The following is an 18,314-nucleotide window of genomic DNA, read 5'->3' as shown; positions in this document are numbered from 1 at the left end:
CCCCAACTCGCATCTTAGGGTGCAAAGGATGTTTTGCCAACTAATTTTGTTATATGTCTCATGGTGTTTTGATTTCGCAATCTAATTTCTGTTTTTATGTGGAAATTTGGAAAATCTTAAAATCTATGCTTCCATTCTTACTTCTGTCTTTCCAGAATTCTCAAATTCCTTTTAAAACAGTCAGGTTCATTTACCATGGCCCTTCATCTTTGCAGCTAGGAGTCAAGTGACAGAAAGGAAATGTGCTCTGTGTTGTGCGTGTGCGTGTGTGTGTGTGTTTGCACGTGGATTTATTTGGGGAAGTGGGGCACAGCTACTGGCTGTGTTGCTATATACGTATGTGGGTGTTTCTAAAAGTCCAATGTTTTGACCAGAAATACTTTTCACATTTTGAACACGGGAAGTTTTCCCTTTGGTTTGTGGCATGGGCTCTGTTTGTAGAACTAGCCTTTATTTTCGGATGTATTTTTGTCTCTTAGAATGACTCTGGCACTACGACATTGCTAATTACCTTGTGATGGCTTAGTCTGTCTGCAGCTATTTTTTTCCCTAGAATCCATAGCTATTCTTATCTAGAAAAAATGGGCTTCCAGTTGTCTCGGGAGTATTCCTTTTGTCTGCCACTTATGTTAGTTGATTTTTCAGTGGAGACCTGGAGAGATCCAGTATCATTTCCATGCAGGGCTTCTTGAACAATTTCATTTTGTCAAATTACTTAATGAACTATTGATCTTGAGATCTGATATAGTGAAAACTTGGGCAAATGGGAGTTGGTTTTAAGGCAAATTTCTGTAATACAAATGAATGGAAGGTTGATTTATCCTTCTTTTCGTACTTATCCCATCATCTATTTGTGATTGGTTATCATGGTAACTGAAAGCAGAATTATGCAAAATAACTTATTTTTACAGATTTAATAGTAAGATACTGAAGCTCAGAAATAGATCTACAGTAAAGCATACAAATTCAAAAAATAGTTAAAAATCTTCTATGTGCAAGGCACATGTAGGCTAGTTTATGATGATTGGTTGGAAACTAAATGCCTACAACAGCAGAGTGATATTAAATATAAACAGAATCAAGCATAGTAACAGGGATTGGTGGAAACAAATAATCTGAAGAGAACTGAAGTATTTATAAAGTACTGTGAAGACATTGAAAAATGCCTGTATGCTCAACAGTGTGTGTGCCTGTAAATTTGTGACACCTGATTCACTGTGAAATGTTTATGTAAAAATCCTATTGAAAGGATCAACCAATTGATAAGAAAAGATGAGAAAAGATATTTAGAAAATTATAAGTGCATAGTTCTAAGACAAAAACTTCCCGTTTAATAAATGAAAAACCAAGCCCTTTATAGAAAAAATATATACTTTATTTTCAACTAGAAAGGTGCAAACATGTAACTTTTGGTCACACTCTCAACAAATAAACTGTCCAAAAAACAGTCATAGTCAAAGTAAAGACAAATGCTTCCAGGTGGAAAAACCAATCAGCTATACAGAGCCACTCGTTTTTAATAAAGCTCATTTGTTCGTTAAAAGTGAGGCTACCGTGTTTCCAACCTACAGATCAGACTTTGAAGGACATCACTGCCTCACCTTCAGCAAACAACCTGTTTGGATGGACTGTTGCTCCAACTGCCCAGAATTTCTATTTGAATATCCATTTCATGCTTTGAATTATCAGACAAGCTTTCCATCCTACCTATGGTGTTCAGAATTGAGGCTAACACTTGAAATATCAAAGCATTAAAAACATAAACAAAAAGGCACAAACAACTTTAAATTAACTTAGATAACTGTACAAATATATATATATACACACACAATATTTACAGTATCAATAAAAAATTCTGGCTTGTTACAGGCAAATTAGCTTGCCACAAGCTGTCCAGTCTAATAGAATTCTGACTCCTGAACAATGTCATCAAATCAGAATGTCATAGCTGAATCTGCTGTTCTGACTTAAAAGACGAACTTGACTCAGCCTCATGATGGCTGGAGAACGCACATCCAAGCTGTCGCTGGAGCTATAGGCAGGTCAGTGAGCATGCTAAAGTTTTCCTTTTCAGTGACACTCCAAATAGCAGTCACATCACTACCCCTAAAGATGACAAGGCTTTCTACTGGCCTCCTCCCACTGCTCCTAGCATACATGCTGGCGCTGTGCACTAATACAGTCCTATGGTCAAGTGTCAATTTCTTCAAACCAGTGTCTGGGGTTGACGGACTATTCGTTTGAGTATCACATGGCACAGTATTTTGAATTTGGTGGGAATTTTTCTTTTCCCCAGTTAGAAGCACAGATTTAAATAACTCGTGCCACTGAAATCATGTGTACACAAAAATGAGATGTGAATCGATTCAAGTGCCGGCCTAAAATGGTCAGGTGTCTCACTTTCTCTGGCTTTAGGCCATGTCTCCGTACATCTTCCTGTAATACAGTGACTCGAAGATGTCATTGTCTCCGGGGCAGTTGTAATGGCAGGCACAGGTCTTGATGAACATCATGCTCTTCTTCATGACCTCCCCATCAGGACACTTGAAGTCCACGGGAAGGGTGGTGGTTCTGTGCGGGGTGCAACACCGCCCGTCTGTGCACACTCCGCAGAACTTGGCTCGGTATGTCTTCACGCTGGTGCAGCCAGAGAGCTCAAACTTGATAGGCTTGGAGATTTTGGGGGTCCGGATGCACTTTTTGCCTTTCTGAGGAAGACAAGGGAGGAGAGAGAAATCAATGACTCTGCAAGGGGTGTGACTTTCTGCAACCTCTGTGTGTTCTAGTCTCCGCGGCATCCAACTTCTGTTTATATTTTGAGGAGGGAAAGTTTGAGTCTCATTTGCCAGTTTTCCAAAAATAGACACGGCCTCTTTGGAGGTGTCTTGAATGAAACAGGGCTGTGGAGGATTTCCTGGTGGAAAACTGGAGGTTTCTATTAGGGAAGGTCTCATCCCAGTAAAACAGCTCAATGGTGTTTTTGGAGATAAGAGGCCTCTGTAACAAGGGTGATAAGAGAGCTAGCTCTGGGCCAGTCCACTCTTATTCCATGACCAGGAGTCAACAGAAACAGAACAGCATACCTTAATGTTCTCCTCCAGGTCAGCTTCGCAAGGCCTGACCATGCAGAGGCGGCTCTGCTTCTCCAGCCTGCACAAGGCGTTGTCATTGGTAACGCGGGTGGAGATGCCCATTCCGCAGGTCTTGGAACAGGCACTCCACTCTGTGGTCTGGACCAGGCAGTTGGCTCGGAGCATGGTTGGGTCTGGGCCAAACGTGTCTTCCGGCCGGTAAGCTATGAGAGCAGGGCACACGAACACAAGTTGAGACGCCAGGCTGAGACACTTCCCCCTGCCCTCGGCCAAGTCAGGACTCGGCCCCTGGGGGAGAACCACGGGCTGACTTAGGGGAGGCTCAGCTCACCTGCGAGGGCAGGGCCGACCACCGTGTGCTCCTTGGGCTCGTCACACACCCACTCCTCGCAGCACTTCCCGGGCAGCTTGACCCTCCGCGTGAAGGGGCAGTTGGGGCTGGGCAGGCGGACGTCCATGCCGCACAGGGGCACGCAGCCCACCGCCCCGTCCAGGCACGTGCACCGGTATTTGCAGCTGCTCTGGAAGGACTCTCCGCTCCGGTACACAGTTCCTCCGAAGACGCAGGGGGCACCATCTTTAGCTGAAGGAGAGGAAGGGAAAAAGCGGGGGGTGCAGGGGTCAAGCATCATTCTGGAGCCTCCAACAGGAAGCGCATCGGAGATGCGAGCTGGGAGCAGGGCTCCAGGGGGCAGGCTGGAAACAGCCGAAGGGGAGGAAGGGACCCAACTCGAGCGGCGTTATTTTCCGGTGGCGGGAAGGTGGGTGTGAGGGAAGAGGTTATCGAGGGTTGCCCCCGCCCGGACCCACCCGGGACCCCACCTTCGGCGAGGGTTCGGGGAGGTGGGGAGGTGGCGGGGGCTGCAGGTCTCACCGGTGCACACGCCGATCTTGCGGTTGGCCGGGGAGCCGAAGTCGCAGAAGAGGCCCTTGTGCGGGTCGCAGGGGTCGCGCTCGGTACACAACTCGCTCAGCTGCTTGGCGCACACGCGGCAGCAGCCGCAGCCGTCCAGCACCAAGCTGACGCCGGCGGGGCAGCGCGGCTCGGGGCCGGCAGGGCATTGGCACGGGGCGCTGCAGTCCCGGCCGGAGGCGGGCTGCGGAGGGAGACGGCGGTCGGCCGCTGCACGCCCCTCGGCGCCGCGGGGCCCCCTTCCCGCCCTCCGCGTCCCGCCCCCGGCGCCGGCCGCCGCGGGGTCTCCGGGGCTTACCCGGCTGCAGAGGGCGAGCAGGAGCGCGAAGGCGCAGCAGACGGGGCCCAGGCCGGTGGCTGACATGGTCGCGGCGCGGCGGGCGGCGGGCGGCGAGAGGCTGCTGGCCGGGCGGACGGCGCGGATTCGGGCCGGAGGCGGGGGCCGGGGCGCGCCGGGCTGCGGTCTCGGGAGCTGTCGGCCGGGGCGGCTGCCGTCGGGCTGGAGGAGGTGGGTCGCCGGCGGTGGGAGTCGCACTGGCTGCCTCCGCTCAGCGGGGAAGAGTTGTTGTGTGAGGCCGGGGCGGGCGGCCCAAAGCTTTTATACGCTCCGGGCGGCCCCGGCTCGCCAATGAGCTGAATGGAGTCCTACACAAACAGGGACATTCCTCGCATTCCTCCCCACCTTCCTGCCTCATCAACTCACACCGGATTGATCCTGACCCCTTGACACTCAGCATTCCTCCCGTCTGAAAAAGCTGGCACACTCCAGCTCACCAAAAAAAAAAAAAAAAAAAGCTCAGTATTTCCAGCCACCAAATAGGATTTTCCCCCCTTGCCTCTTCGCACTATTCCTGACTTATATCATTTAAAAACATACCGGCAGTGATTTTATCGTTATTTTTATACCACTTTTTTTTTTTTTTTTAAATACCACTTATTTCTAATAGTTGTGCCTGTTCTACCCACTGACATAAATCCTTTGTAGGAGATAGATAGCTGAGAAGAGGCTAACAGCAGGGATTCCTGAAAAATTCGAAAGGGTTTCCTTTTTATTTTTTGGTAATCACTTTTAGTTTTAGAGGTTGTCTGCCTTTGAAACTCTTCAGAGGGCACAAGAGGGATTCATTGTTTGTAACTGCTTGAAATTCCCAAGAAGCAGAGGCATACCTGCAAATCTCTGAATTCCATATGTTGGGGATGTAGGAAATTGATCATTTGTCGTATGAAATAACGTGGGTGCCCATGACCAGAGTAGAAAGAGAATTAAAGTCAGGGGTCTGAGGATGGATGCAGTTTTGTGGGAGAGATTTCCGCACTCTTTCTTCGTGTTCTCTCGATATGTAGCAGTTTTAGTGTTGGGGGCATAGAGAGGGAAAAGCGATGATTGGGCATCAACACTTCAGGAAATATTGGTCTGTTGTTATGACAGAATAACTGATTCTGTGCTGGGTAGGTAGAAGCCCCGGGTGTTGGGATGTAAAAAGGGGTGGGAAGACAGGAAAACCTTGACCAACATGAAGCTTAGGGTTTACTTGGGGAGTTTTAAACACAGTCATGGGTTTTTGAAAAATGAGTGATTTTTCTTATACTAAAACCTATAATCTTTGAATGTGAATTGGACTTAGTTTGTCTGGCAGTATAAAAAAAAAATCCAATTATATAACAAGAACACTGTATACCGTTATATTTGATTGTAAACTGAGTGTCAGTAAATAATATATTTTAGTGACTTTCCACACACCTATAAATAGTGATTGTTACTTCTTATTACCCTAGGAGTCTGAAGCCTAATAGAGTGAGATTAGATCAAGGCAGGAACAGGTTTTATTCCCTGTGCTCCTGTGCAGATGTCAAATATGGTCAATAAAATCTAAACATATGTCCCTTTCCTAATATTGCTATCTAGCTTTACTAAGGAGTCAGGTAATTAACCGTGCTTCCTTTTAGAATCTATAGTTTAGTTGCTTATTTGTTAATAACTCCAGTTTCCATTTAATGGAAAGAGAATAATTCCAGGGCTATGCCATTTTTTCCTGTTGTAATGTCACATTGTTTGATGCTGGTGTTACCCATGAGCAGATTCATTTTAGCCGTTGATTATTTCGTGTATAAGTTGAAGATTAACCTATCTGTTTAGGATGCAAAAGCAAGCTTTCAGAACATTATAGATTATAATTTGAAAATAGCCTGTTTAAACGGGCCACATTTTTTTCAAGTTTCATTTTTATTCTGTTGAAAAAGAGCCAAGAAAAAAATAACTAACTTCAGCACAAACCACATCATCTGTGCACAATTACCTTGTTAAGCAATCCACATGTTGTACAGTGTAGTTGCATGTCAACAGTATGAATGGCCAGCCAGCAATGGGGGCCTATGAAGCTGAGGAAGAATTTTCATCATTGTTATTTAATGTTCTTTCCAAGCATTCCTCAAAGAGAAGAGGCCTTAAAAATTCCTATTTAAAGAAGGAACATTCCAAGTTATGTTAATAGCCACATGTGTATTAAAGGCAACTTGGTCCCCAATTTTTTCTTCCCCCGTGGATGATTTTAAAAGTCCAAAATATGTGGGAAGCCACAGTGAAATCTTTCAAGACCTAAACCTCCAATTATATCTACCACTAATGGCTGGAAAGGTGTGGTGGATGGGGAAGGGTAGGGATGAGAAGCTGGGACCTCGCCCAAGGTGGCCTGCGGCCTAGGCCATGAGCCCTCGTGGCTTGCAGGGTGAGAGAGCTGGGAAAACCAGTTGGGGATTTTTGAATCCTCTAGAGGTCCTAAGAGCCACCACCACCACCAGCTTCATGTCCAGCAGAGTGGAGACTCATTCATGGAGGGGCTAAATTGCAAGACTGGGTTCCAGATGGGTGACCTGGGTTGTATTCTTGGAACTGCCATTCACAAATTTTAGGGAAGTCACAAGTAGGAGTCATATTCTTAAGTTTCTACTTATAAAGTGATGGTAATAGTAAGACTATTTTATTTCATAGGGTTTAAGTATAATTAGATTATAGTTTTCAGAGAATTAGTGCTTTATTTTATTTATCTTTCTTGATTTCCTGTTTTTGCAAAAGCACATAACAAGTATATTCCTATTCTGCTGTGCTGTTAAAAAAAATTTTCAAGACATATTATAAAAAGAACTTGGTTTTACTGTAAAATTCACGTGGTCTTTCGAAGTCTCAAAAGTCCACAGTTAGCTCCAATTGGATGGCTTTAGTATTGGCTAAAAGAAGACAGCATATTGAAATATACAGAGCATGGAATCTCAGAATAGAAAAACATGCTCTGCATGTAAGGTTAGATTGGGGCTTTATGATCAAAACTCTTTTGAAAGGTTTAAAACAAAAGATTATGAAGAGAGTGACAGAAAGAGAGGGAGAGAGAAAGAGTGAATACGCCCAAGACATTCACAGACTCAAAAGTATGTTTATATTGTGATACAGATCATCTGGTGTCAGGAAATTCAAAGGGAAAGGCTGACACTCTGTCCTTCACTCATGCCGTGGAATCTGAATTCTTGTACTATTATAAATGACTCAGCAAATGTTTGTGTGTGCCTGGTAAAGTGGAAATAGCGGCTTCTTACAACTTCTTCCAGCTCTGACTTATCCCAACGCTTTTGACTGACAGCAGGTCAGAAATGGAAGAAAAAAGTTCTTTGAATTTGTGTGCAGAATGGTTAAGATGCACTAATTTTGTCTTGTAAGCAAGTGTTTATCTGGCCAATGCTTTTTAGAGAGCATTTTTTTTCCCCTGGTAAAATGAGGAATTCACTGAGATGACCACTGAGTCCTATTTACAGAGCTATATAAGGTATGCGTGAGTCTACTCAGGCATCCTTTGTACAGGTCGTTTGGTTAAGGCTTGTAAGATGTTCAGCTGCGGATGTACTACATTCCTTCTCGTATGTTCTTTGTTGTTTTTCTTCCCCCCTGAAAAAAAGATAAGTGACTTGATCAGGTATCAGACACAGAAAATCTGCCAGGACTATAGGAAAGTGGCCAGACTTGGAGTGTTTGTGTGCTTAAAGAAGAAATCTTGCACACTTCAACTTTCAGTCGTAGACATTTTCTTATAAGAGCAAGCGGGAGTCTGTGCCAGCCCTCAAAGCGGAAATCAAAGCTCCCAGGGAATGTGACTCAGAGCCAAGAGCCATACGCAATGCATACACTGAGCTGTCAGATTTATAGGTAGTCTGGCCGTATAAGGACATCTGGACAGGGAGTGATTTGTCGTGGGTTGGGAGTGGGCTCATGATATTTCTGACATGCCTCAAATCCAATCAAGTAAATGAATTCCAGCAAAAAAAAAAAGAAAAAGAAAAAAAAGAAAGAAAAGGAAAAAAGGTGTGCCAGAGGCTTTTGGAAAAATAGTAATAAATATTATCCTAAAATCTTCTGGGACCCTGGCTTGGCTTACATTTCCTTGTATTTGCTTAAGATGAAGGTTAAAGAGAGGGCGTACTCCCTGGGAGTTCAGAGGTGGGAAAGAAGCAGGGATGTTTACTATTGAAATGACATTCATTTCCTTCATGCTTTCCTCTCCTTATAATTAGTTCTCTGCCTTTCTGAGGCTATTTTCTGATGCAAAGGTATTTGTAAGAAGGTAGTCAAGACTGTTCCATGTGGTCTGTGTTTTATGTTTGCTTGTTCATTTACTTGCTGGTAAATGAAGTTGAGGGTTAGAGGAGTGAGGGAAGTAAAGAATTTTTTTTAAAAATATGCTGTTTCCTTCAGTTTGCTATTTGTCTCACTTATCCTGTTCGTTGAATGAGAATCCTGTGTTGCTTCTAGTCTGCTTGCATTAATTAGTCTGAGATGGTGCTGGAGAATACAGATGCTTCTACATGGAGATGTGTCTCTCTAACACTTTTCCTGACAGGTTAGCAACACAAGTGTATTACCATAACAACCTGGAATATTTACAGCCCTTAGGTAGAGTCTCCTAGATACTTAACGGTGATAAGTGAGTAGGAATGAAAAGAATGGAGGTAACCATTTTTTCAAATGTGTGATTTGGGGAAAGGAAATCAATAGGTTTAAGAGGAAGATACAGTTTAGATGATATCATTTATTTCGGAGAATGGGAGTAAGTGAAAGGATGAATATTTTGAGAAGACTAATGTAGAATATACTTGAATGTGTCCTGAGAGATTTTGCTGGGGAGCTGGAAGGTGGGGGCAGATGAAGCCAGAGCCATCAGTTCATCCTTTGAAATGTATTTCCACCTCCTGTCAACAAACCTGAGGCCCCTTCTCAAAACTTCAGGGCTTCCTGGAATACTTTTTGAAAATCACTAGGTAGGACTCAGAGAACTGGCTAGGCTTCCCAAGTGGCTCAGCGGTAAAAAATCCTCCTGCCAAGCAGGAGACTCAAGTTGGATCTCTGGGTCAGGAAGATCCCCTGCAGCAGGAAATGGGAACTCACTTCAGTATTCTTGCCTGGGAAATCCCATGGACAGAGGAACCCGGCAGGCTGCAGTCCACGCATGGGGTCACAAAAAGACAGACCCTACTGAGCGACTAAACAACAACAACAACAACAAAACTGGCTGGGAACTTGGAGATGTGAGTTCCACGCCTGCTGTTTACCTTCCATGGGAGCTCAGAGATGGCCCTGATCTCCGAGTACTCAATTTCTCACCTGCTTATAGTGTTTTTAGCCCAAGGAGACCATGTTTATGAAATTACTTTTAGATAATGTCTGGCAACTTTAAATGTACCCATCTCTTCTTTCTGTGGCTCTTGCTCTTCTTAGGACTAAGTCCAGCTGAGCTTTGATTTTTAAAAATTCCATCACAGTTTGACTTGATAACACCATTTATCTTTACAGGGATTTCTGAGTATTAAAGCTGTGCGAAAGCTTAGAGAAAATCAAATCTGACTTCATTTTTTAGCCTAGGTGCTCAGAATTGGTAGGGACATTTAACAAATGAAGTTTTAGGTAAGAATATCGAATGAAAATATTCAAGACACAACTGAAATTTTCTTATTTCCTGTATCCATGATATTTTCTTTAGGTTATTTATTTCTCAGAAAGCCAAGATGATATTTTATGCTTAACATGATGCCACATACATTTTACACTCTACATATATTTGGACTGACTTTCTTCTTTCATTTAATTTATAATGCAAACTGTGCTACCATGAGAATGACAAGCAGATTTTCAAATTAAATGGGAACTGGTAGCCAGTACATTCTACACTATTGAAAACTAAGTTGTTCAAGTTGTTCAAAGAGTTTCTAAATATTCCCCTATGTGTGAGTTTTTAAAAAATTGTGCATATGGGAATTGTATATTAAAACCTCGACAGATGGGTAAGGCTTTTTGCAAAGGTATCAGAGCTTCTAGGTCAGAGCTTACACCATAAAGGAAGAAAAGCCACTCTATTTAAACTCTTGACACAATCAGATTTGAAGTAAATGTGAACTAATGCATTGTTTAATTTGACATTAGAATGCACAATGCCAATTTTGTCTGATCAATTTAACAGGAATGCTTCTTAGCGCTCTGTCTGTGTGCCTGAAATGGATACCCTCTATGGCTGTATCGCCTTGTGTTTATGTAGAAATTTTAAATTTTTACAAAAGCCCTTTTACCTAAACGATCTCGCTTCAACTTCGTAACAACCATGTGAGGGATATTGCTCCCATTTTGTAGGTGAGGAAATCGAGGTCCAGGAAGACTGAGTAACTTTACATAAGCGTGGGCAGAGGTGGAGCAGGGACATGTGAATTTAAATTCAATTTTAAAGGGAATACCCTCCCTCTTCTTGCAAACTCCAGTGCCTCTTTTCTTTGCTTTTTATATACACTAATCTCTGAGCAGTGCATGTTCTTAAAATAGTTATTTCAGAGCTTCTTAAAACTCTGGAAGCATACACCCTAGAAGGCATATAAAACACTGTGGGATAGTTAGCAGAGTTAGCATTATGTTGCTGAGATAAGCATGAAGTAGAAAGATAACGTTTACTGATCTGTGTTAGGAGAGACTCTTGGGCTTAGACAAAGATTTTTTTCCCGGACAATTAAGATTTTTGTGATTTTGCTGTGTAGGCAGATGTGTTGCTTCTTATCCACTAACAAACTAATGTAGCTAAAAAAGGAAACATGAATCAAGATGATGGGTATGCTTTGGGAGGCTTAATATCAGGGTGTGTACTACTGTGACATCAGCTTCAGCCCACACTGAAAATGTTCAGTCTCTAACTCAGTGCTGTCTTGTTTAGGCTGAGACTAGGACCAACCACAGGCATCAAAAAAATATCTTCTTGAATAATTGCATCATTCCCTGATAAGCTACCCATATGAATAGATACTATGACAGAGCCTCAGACAGGCCATGAACACTGAAGCAGTGTCTACCATAGTCTGATTTTTCACACTTGTTACTTAGTAGGTATGTCTCAGCATGTTATTAACATAGTGCTTATTTTATGGACTTCATCTCCAGTGAAAGTGCACTTTCCTCGCATTGAATCCAGTGTGCATTTCAGGCTTACAACTTTCCCGTTCTTTCTCGATGGAATGATATATGATTTGAATCCTTTTGAGTTTCATGTTGTCCATGGAATGAGATCTGTGTCATCACCACACATGGCAGAGATTAAGAGTGTTGTTGTCTGGGAGCGGCAGGTTTGTAATGTGGGGATTTTCTTATTGACCCATGTGTGTGTATGAAAGCTAACAACTGCAGGATAAAGTTTCATGTAACCACAGACTTAACTTGCTCATGTCTGGAAATATTTTACCATTAAGCCATTTCTCACATATAGATGATGAAAGCTGATTTCGCCCAAATGAATCTTTGGTGGTATCTTCATCATTTCCCACTGGTCTCCGTTGATTCTTCTTGCTCATGTGTTTTACCCAGCTGTTTCCAAGTGTGGCGGATCCCTGAGACTCCCACTGCTTGCTTTTGACTCTGTAGGTAGGCAGGCAAACTTCCGGCCTGTCTTCACGTAGACTGGGAGCCAGTTTTACTTTGCAATGAGGTGAGGCACTGCTGGGCGCTGTGGCGGGTGCTGCCGCAATAGAATGGGGCGCAGACCCTCCATCACACAGGCCTCTGCTCGCCAGTCCCGCAGAGTCCACCAGACCAGCTTACGGAGGAGCTGCCAGCCAGGGGCTGCCACGGCATGGTGGTACCTCTTACCCTTCTCTGGTGTTCTCTTCTTGCTCACGGAAGCCTGGTCTTAATCTCAAGGGAGCTCAGGAATGCCAAGTTCCTGTATTGCTCACATGCAACTTTCCAGGAAGGGAAAATGACCTCTTATTGAGTAGAAGTGGCAATCTGTAGACTTCTGCCTACAACTGCCAAGGACTGGGGGGTTTCTCAGACTCTGTGTGAGGGCAGGTGATCAAGTCATTGAGGGTGCATCACGTGGTGTCCTTTTAGAAATGCACTGCTGAAGGTCACTTGCTTAGGCTCCTTCTTTTTAACGGCAATGATGGAGGTAGGGAAATTTTACTCTTCTGTTATTTCAGGCCGCCCAGTATTCAGACACGCTTAGGAAAGCAAAGGGAAAAAACCAAAGAAACCAGTAGAGCATGTTTTGAAAACCTTTGTTGCTTACATTTTAAGATCTCAAGAATAAAGCCTACAAAGTAAACTTGATTTGTATTTAATTAAAGTGACTTTCAACAATTCTTTTTTGAAAAGTTAAAAATGTAGTTTACTGAAAGATACACATCTTTACAGGCTTCCCAGGTGGCGCTAGTGGTAAAGAAATGACCTGCCAATGCCGGAGACTTAAAAGATGTGGTTTCGATCCTGGATTGGGAAGATCCCCTGGAGGAGGGCATAGCAACCCACTCCAGTATTCTTGCCTGGAGAATCCCATGGATAGAGGAGCCTGGCGGGCCGCAGTCCATGGGGTCATAAAGAGTCAGACATGTTTGAAGTGACTTAGCATGCACGCATGTGTTTTACAAAGAGTAATGGTGAACAGTCCAATTTAGAAGTTTAAATAAATGTAGATGATTTTAATACTAACAATATATATATAAAGGTGAAGTCACTGCCTTTGAATAATTTTTGATATTCTAATTTTTGATATTCTAGTATGAAATTTTATTGCTTTAAGTAGGTTAATTATATAGTTTAAAACAGTTCCTATAATTAGCCACTATTGTGGATTTAACTAGGCTGACTTTTTGTTATCTTGATTTCAAATGTTCTATTGATAGAAGTAATACAGAAGTGATGTGAATATAGGATTTGCTGGACTTAGTATTTCTATTTTTGACTGCTTCAGGAGAGATTTTCTTTTTCTTTTTCTTTATTATTTCATTAATCAGCTGTTTTATTAAATGTGTGACATAGTGCAAACTAACTTATTTGAGCCTCAGTTGGCACCTCTTGGAGATCTACTAGTACCTACCTTATAAGATTGTTGGGACAGTTTGAGGGAATGAAATCTCCAAATCTTGTAAAGTACCAAGGACAATGCTTGTCACAGTATAAGCACTCAATGAATGCTCGTTAAAGGAAAAGAAAACTTTCCTTTTAGCTCATATCTAAATATTTTCAGATCTAAATTTCCGCATTAGGACCCTGACTGAGTATCAGCCCCTTAGCCCAGTAGGTTTCTGGGCCATGCTGTCTGCATATTGCATGGAAAGAAAAGAATGTGCTAGTAGTTTCTGTTGACAGCCCTTTTCCAGCAAAACACATACCATTGTTATGTCACTTGTGAATGATTTATGACTTGTGATTCTGTCCTTAAGATCCCTTTTTTTTTTTTCTTTTTTGCCATCAAAGTGCCACAGGGGGCAGGGTGCGGGGGGGGGGTGGGGAGTATAAATTCTTGAAAGAAGTGAAGAATACAACTAACGAATTTGATACCAGTTATTATTGAGTGTGCATATCAACAACATCTAAGCAGATTATTTTAATATACATGATAAAGTAAAAGTATTTATGCTAAAATAATAAACTAGGCTGCTGTTCCCTCTTGGATTTTGTTGCAAAAACAATGCCTGGGAAATGTCTCTGTGGGACAGGAGATGTGTGTGTCTGTGTGTCTGTGTATCCACGTGGGCGATACTGACACTGCAGGAGAGGGAAGAAACTTTAAGTTTCTAGTTTTTGCTGTTAAAATCATGAAATGAAAGAGAGGGAAAGAGAGAAAGAAAGTCTAATATGTATAAGATGAGGATGAGAATGGCTTGGCTACAATCATATGACACAGCCACACATCATGAATGATACTGAGTCCCCTCTGTACATATGGGAAAATTTAACTTTATGGAATTCAATTGCTAGAAAAGACAATGTCAAAATAGAACTGTGCAAGTGGAAAATGAAATATCCCTTTGGATGATGCAGTTGCACTTCATGGCCATAAAAGAGGTGACCTAATTTTATCATGCTAATAGTAAAAGATGTGGTATTTCGTCTGCCTCTTGGGAGAAAGTAAGGCACAACGAAAGTGTTAGGGAAGCCTAAAGATTTAGATAAAGTGTTAGAGAAACCTAAAGATTGGGTAGGTTGGTGATGGTACCATGTGACTCTTCCCTGTTGGAAAGTAGTCATCTCGGCAGTGGTTGGTCAGCCTTCTTTGTCTCTCTCTGCTTTCCCCCAAAGCCCGCCTTCAGGATCCTGATATGCACAGATGAGAACTCCTTCCCCACACTGCCTCCCTTTCCCCCGTCTCCGAAGTGGTGCAGTGTTCTCAACAACCCTGTCCTGAAGATGCTTATTCTTGTGATATATCTTCCTGTGTGTCTTTACAGCACACTTAGAGATTTTCTGACTTGTTGGGGGCTCTGTACCTGGCTCCTGCCCTTCCACTGAGCCCTAAGTCCTGTGAACATCATGGGTTTACTCCAGTATCCACCGGAAAACACTTGCAAGTTCTTGTTGCTTGTTTCTTTGAAGCCAGCCAAACAAAACGCACCGCCCTTTGTCCTGCACATCCTTCTATAGAGTGTGTTTTTATACTCTGAAGCTCCTAAAACACACGTATACTCATGGCACACAATCACACACACACACACACACACACACACACACACACACACACACACACACACCCTGTCTGTTTACTGTCTCCAAATATTTACCATACAACCCACTGTAATAAGGTTTCTGATTTTAGCACAGTGATTTGCCACCAATTCTTTGTCAAATCTAGTGGATTCTTTTCCGTCCTTATATATAACCTGATTTCTCTTGGGTTCTGTAGTTGAGTCTCATCCCCTCTCCATCTCTTCGACCATTTCCTTTAGTCTCCCTCTGAAGTCTCATTTCGCCCTACCGCAGACGCCCGATAGTCTTTTGTCCCTGGTCCTCTTTTTACTTGCATGTTCTTCCACTGCCTTGTGTATGTCTGGATCTTCACCAGAAACGTTCTTGCCATGCACGAGACATTAATCTGAATGTCCTACGCAGACCTTCAAGTACTCAAAGCCACCCCCAAACCCACTCCCTTTAAGTTTCCCGGTCCAGTGTCACTCCATATTGAAGCCTGTACACTGATATTCCTTTTTCTCTTTCGTGTCCTATGTCTAGTCAGCCCCAAAGCTCTACGGACTCTACCTTTCATGACATTTTCCCAGCGTGCCATGCCATTAGCATCTTTCGTCTGAACCCCTGTGTTGGTCTTTTTGTTATTAACTGCATTTTGACCTACCTTGTTTGCCCTTTCTCATTTGCTCCTTCCACTGCTGCCAGAAGTGCTGAAAAGTATTTACTGACCTGCTTAAAAGCTTCACATGGTTTTCATTGCCTTCAAAATAAATTCCTTTGTCTGGTTCCTATCTTTCCCATTCTTATTTCTCAATACCTGCCACCCCTGCCCTGTTTTCATTTCATGTTTTGTTCCAGTAACTTAGTTTCACTATACTAATCATGGCCTTTTTACGTACTCACCTCGCTTATCCAACACCTGGAGGAGCTGTAAAGTGTGTTTACTCCAAACACACACTTTCAACTGTATTGGGAGCTTTTTTTTGATCTACATTCACACATACACATGCATTTAGTGAAACAAAAAACTTATAGAAACAATATTTATTGTTACCATATGTGATACTTTTGGTACTTTAAAATGAGTTCTATTTCATTTTTTAAAAATGTTGATTTTGGCCTCAGTGATGCTGTGATTTATAAGAAATATATGATGGTCTTTCAGTGGTATATGTATGCTTGGTCTTTGTACCATTTCTGTCTCACAGCTTTCAGAACGCTTGAAATTTCCTAAGTGTTGAGAGTGATAAAGGTGTCTTTTGTTATATGAATGAGGTAACCTTTGGAAGCACTTAAGGACTGCCATTGGCACCAGCCTTGAGATTAGAGGATTGAGCCCTCCTTTCCCCCTCTTCCCACTCCCACCATACCAGACCTCTGGGGAGCTGCAAGAGGTTCAATCAATTGCCAATGGCTGATGCTTTCATCAGCCATGCCTATGTGATGAAGCCTCCATAAAAGGACAAAAAGGACAGGGTTCAGGAGTGTCCGGGTTGGTGACCACGTGGCGGTTTAGGAGCCTGGTGTGGCTGCAGAGGTGTGGAGCTCAGCACCCTTTCCACCTGCCTTGCCTTATGCATCTCTTCCATCTGGCTGTTAAGTAGAATGTTTGTTCGAGTTCTGTGAACTGTTCAAGCAAATTAATAGAAAGCAGGGAGGGGGTTGTGGAAACCTTTAATTTATAAGCAGTCAGTCAGAAGCACTGGTAAGAGCATGGGCTTGCAACTGACTTCTGAAGTGGAGGACAGTCTTATGAGACTGAGCCCTTTAATTGTGCAATCTGAATTGTTTGTTAATGCAGAGAAGTCCCCCACCCCCCACCCCGCAACACACACACTGAAATTGGATCTAAGAACCCTTTCAATATCTAAGCTTATTTTACTGTCTCATGGAAACCACACATTAGAAATAAGGTATATGGATATAACTTTGCAATCCCAGGTTATCAGGATAGGCTATCTGAGTAAGCATTGGAAGAAAGGGGAAGATCATGTGAGGATGTGAGGTTTGGGGATGCTGTAGACATTTTAGGATCATCAAAAGAGCACCTGTAGTTTCTGGGAGAAGAATATGTGGAGTTCTAGCAAAATATAGAGCAGAGATGTAGAGAAAACCCAAGTTCTTGATACTCAATCAGTTTTGTCAGTTTCATGAGCCAGTATGTCTAGCTCTCCTTTTTTTAAATGGGTTCCATATCCGTTCAGTTCAGTTCAGTTGCTCCATCATGTCTGAATCCTGCAACCTCATGGACTGCAGCATACCAGTCTTCCCTATCCTTCACCATCTTCCAGAGTTTGCTCAAATTCATGTCCACTGAGCCGGTGATGCCATCCAACCTTCTCATCCTCTGTCGTTCCCTTCTCCTCCTGCCTTCAATCTTTCCTAGCATCAGGGTCTTTTCCAGTCAGTTGGCTCTTCATATCAGATAGCCAGAATATTGGAGTTTCAGCTTCAGCATCAGTCCTTCCAATGAATATTCAGGATTGATTTCCTTTAGGATTGACTGGTTTGATTTCCTTGAAGTCCAGGGGACTCTCAAGAGTCTTCTCCAACACCACACTTCAAAAGCATCAATTCTTCATCACTCAGATTTCTTTATAGGCCTACTCTCACACATACATGACCACTGGAAAAACCATAGACTTGACTAGATGGAGCTTTGTTGGCAGAGTAATGTCTCTGCTTTTTTAATATGCTGTCTAGGTTGGTCATAGCTCTTCTTCCAAGGAGCAAGTTGCTTTTAATTTCATGGCTGCAGTAGCATTTTGGAGCCCAAGAAAATGAAGTCTGTCACGGTTTCCATTGTTCCCCGTCTATTTGCCATGAAGTGATGGAACCTGATGCCATGATCTTAGTGTTTTGAATGTTGAGTTTTAAGCTGGCTTTTTCACTTTCCTCTTTCACTTTCATAAAGAGTCTCTTTAGTTCCTCTGCTTTCTACTGTAAGGGTGGTGTCATCTGCATATCTGAGGTTATTGATATTTCTCCTGGTGATCTTGATTCCAGCTTGTACTTCATCCAGCCTGGCATTTCACATTGATGTAGTCTGCGTGTAAGCTGAATAAACAGGGTGACAGCCTTGATGTACTCCTTTTCCTATTGGAACCAGTCTGTTGTTCCATGTCCGGTTCTAACTGTTGCTTCTTGACCTGCATACGGATTTCTCAGGAGGCAGGTAAGATGGTCTGGTATTCCTATCTCTTTAAGAGTTTTCCACAGTTTGTTGTGATGCAGACAGTCAAAGGCTTTGACCTAAGCCAAAATAACGCCTAGTTGTGGATGTGACTGGTGATGGAAGTGAAGTCCGATGCTGTAAAAGAACAGTTTTGCACAG

General features: G+C 42.9%; 1 protein-coding gene and 1 long non-coding RNA gene across 2 annotated transcripts in view; one reads left to right on the top strand and one right to left on the bottom strand.

Moving 5' to 3' along the window:
- Nucleotides 1-1,353: 1,353 nt before the first annotated feature.
- CCN2 (cellular communication network factor 2) lies at nucleotides 1,354-4,589 on the bottom strand. Its single transcript, XM_065931333.1, has 5 exons — nucleotides 4,304-4,589; nucleotides 3,967-4,189; nucleotides 3,424-3,675; nucleotides 3,084-3,295; nucleotides 1,354-2,708 (listed from the first exon to the last, which is right to left on the bottom strand). Exons 1-5 carry the CDS (start codon nucleotides 4,367-4,369, stop codon nucleotides 2,412-2,414), a joined length of 1,050 nt encoding a protein of 349 aa, XP_065787405.1. The 5' UTR covers nucleotides 4,370-4,589; the 3' UTR covers nucleotides 1,354-2,411.
- Nucleotides 3,831-18,314, top strand: part of LOC136165228 (uncharacterized) — a 67,293-nt gene continuing 52,809 nt past the window's right edge. The window contains exon 1 of the long non-coding RNA XR_010662476.1: nucleotides 3,831-3,853. This is a non-coding gene — a long non-coding RNA (uncharacterized lncRNA). The remainder of the gene's footprint in view (nucleotides 3,854-18,314) is intronic.

The sequence above is a fragment of the Muntiacus reevesi genome, chromosome 3 (genome assembly GCF_963930625.1).
Source record: "Muntiacus reevesi chromosome 3, mMunRee1.1, whole genome shotgun sequence".
In the NCBI taxonomy this organism is placed as follows: Eukaryota; Metazoa; Chordata; class Mammalia; order Artiodactyla; family Cervidae; genus Muntiacus; species Muntiacus reevesi.
The sequence above is the reverse complement of the archived record's forward strand: the minus strand, read 5'-3'. Positions and strand labels throughout refer to the sequence as shown.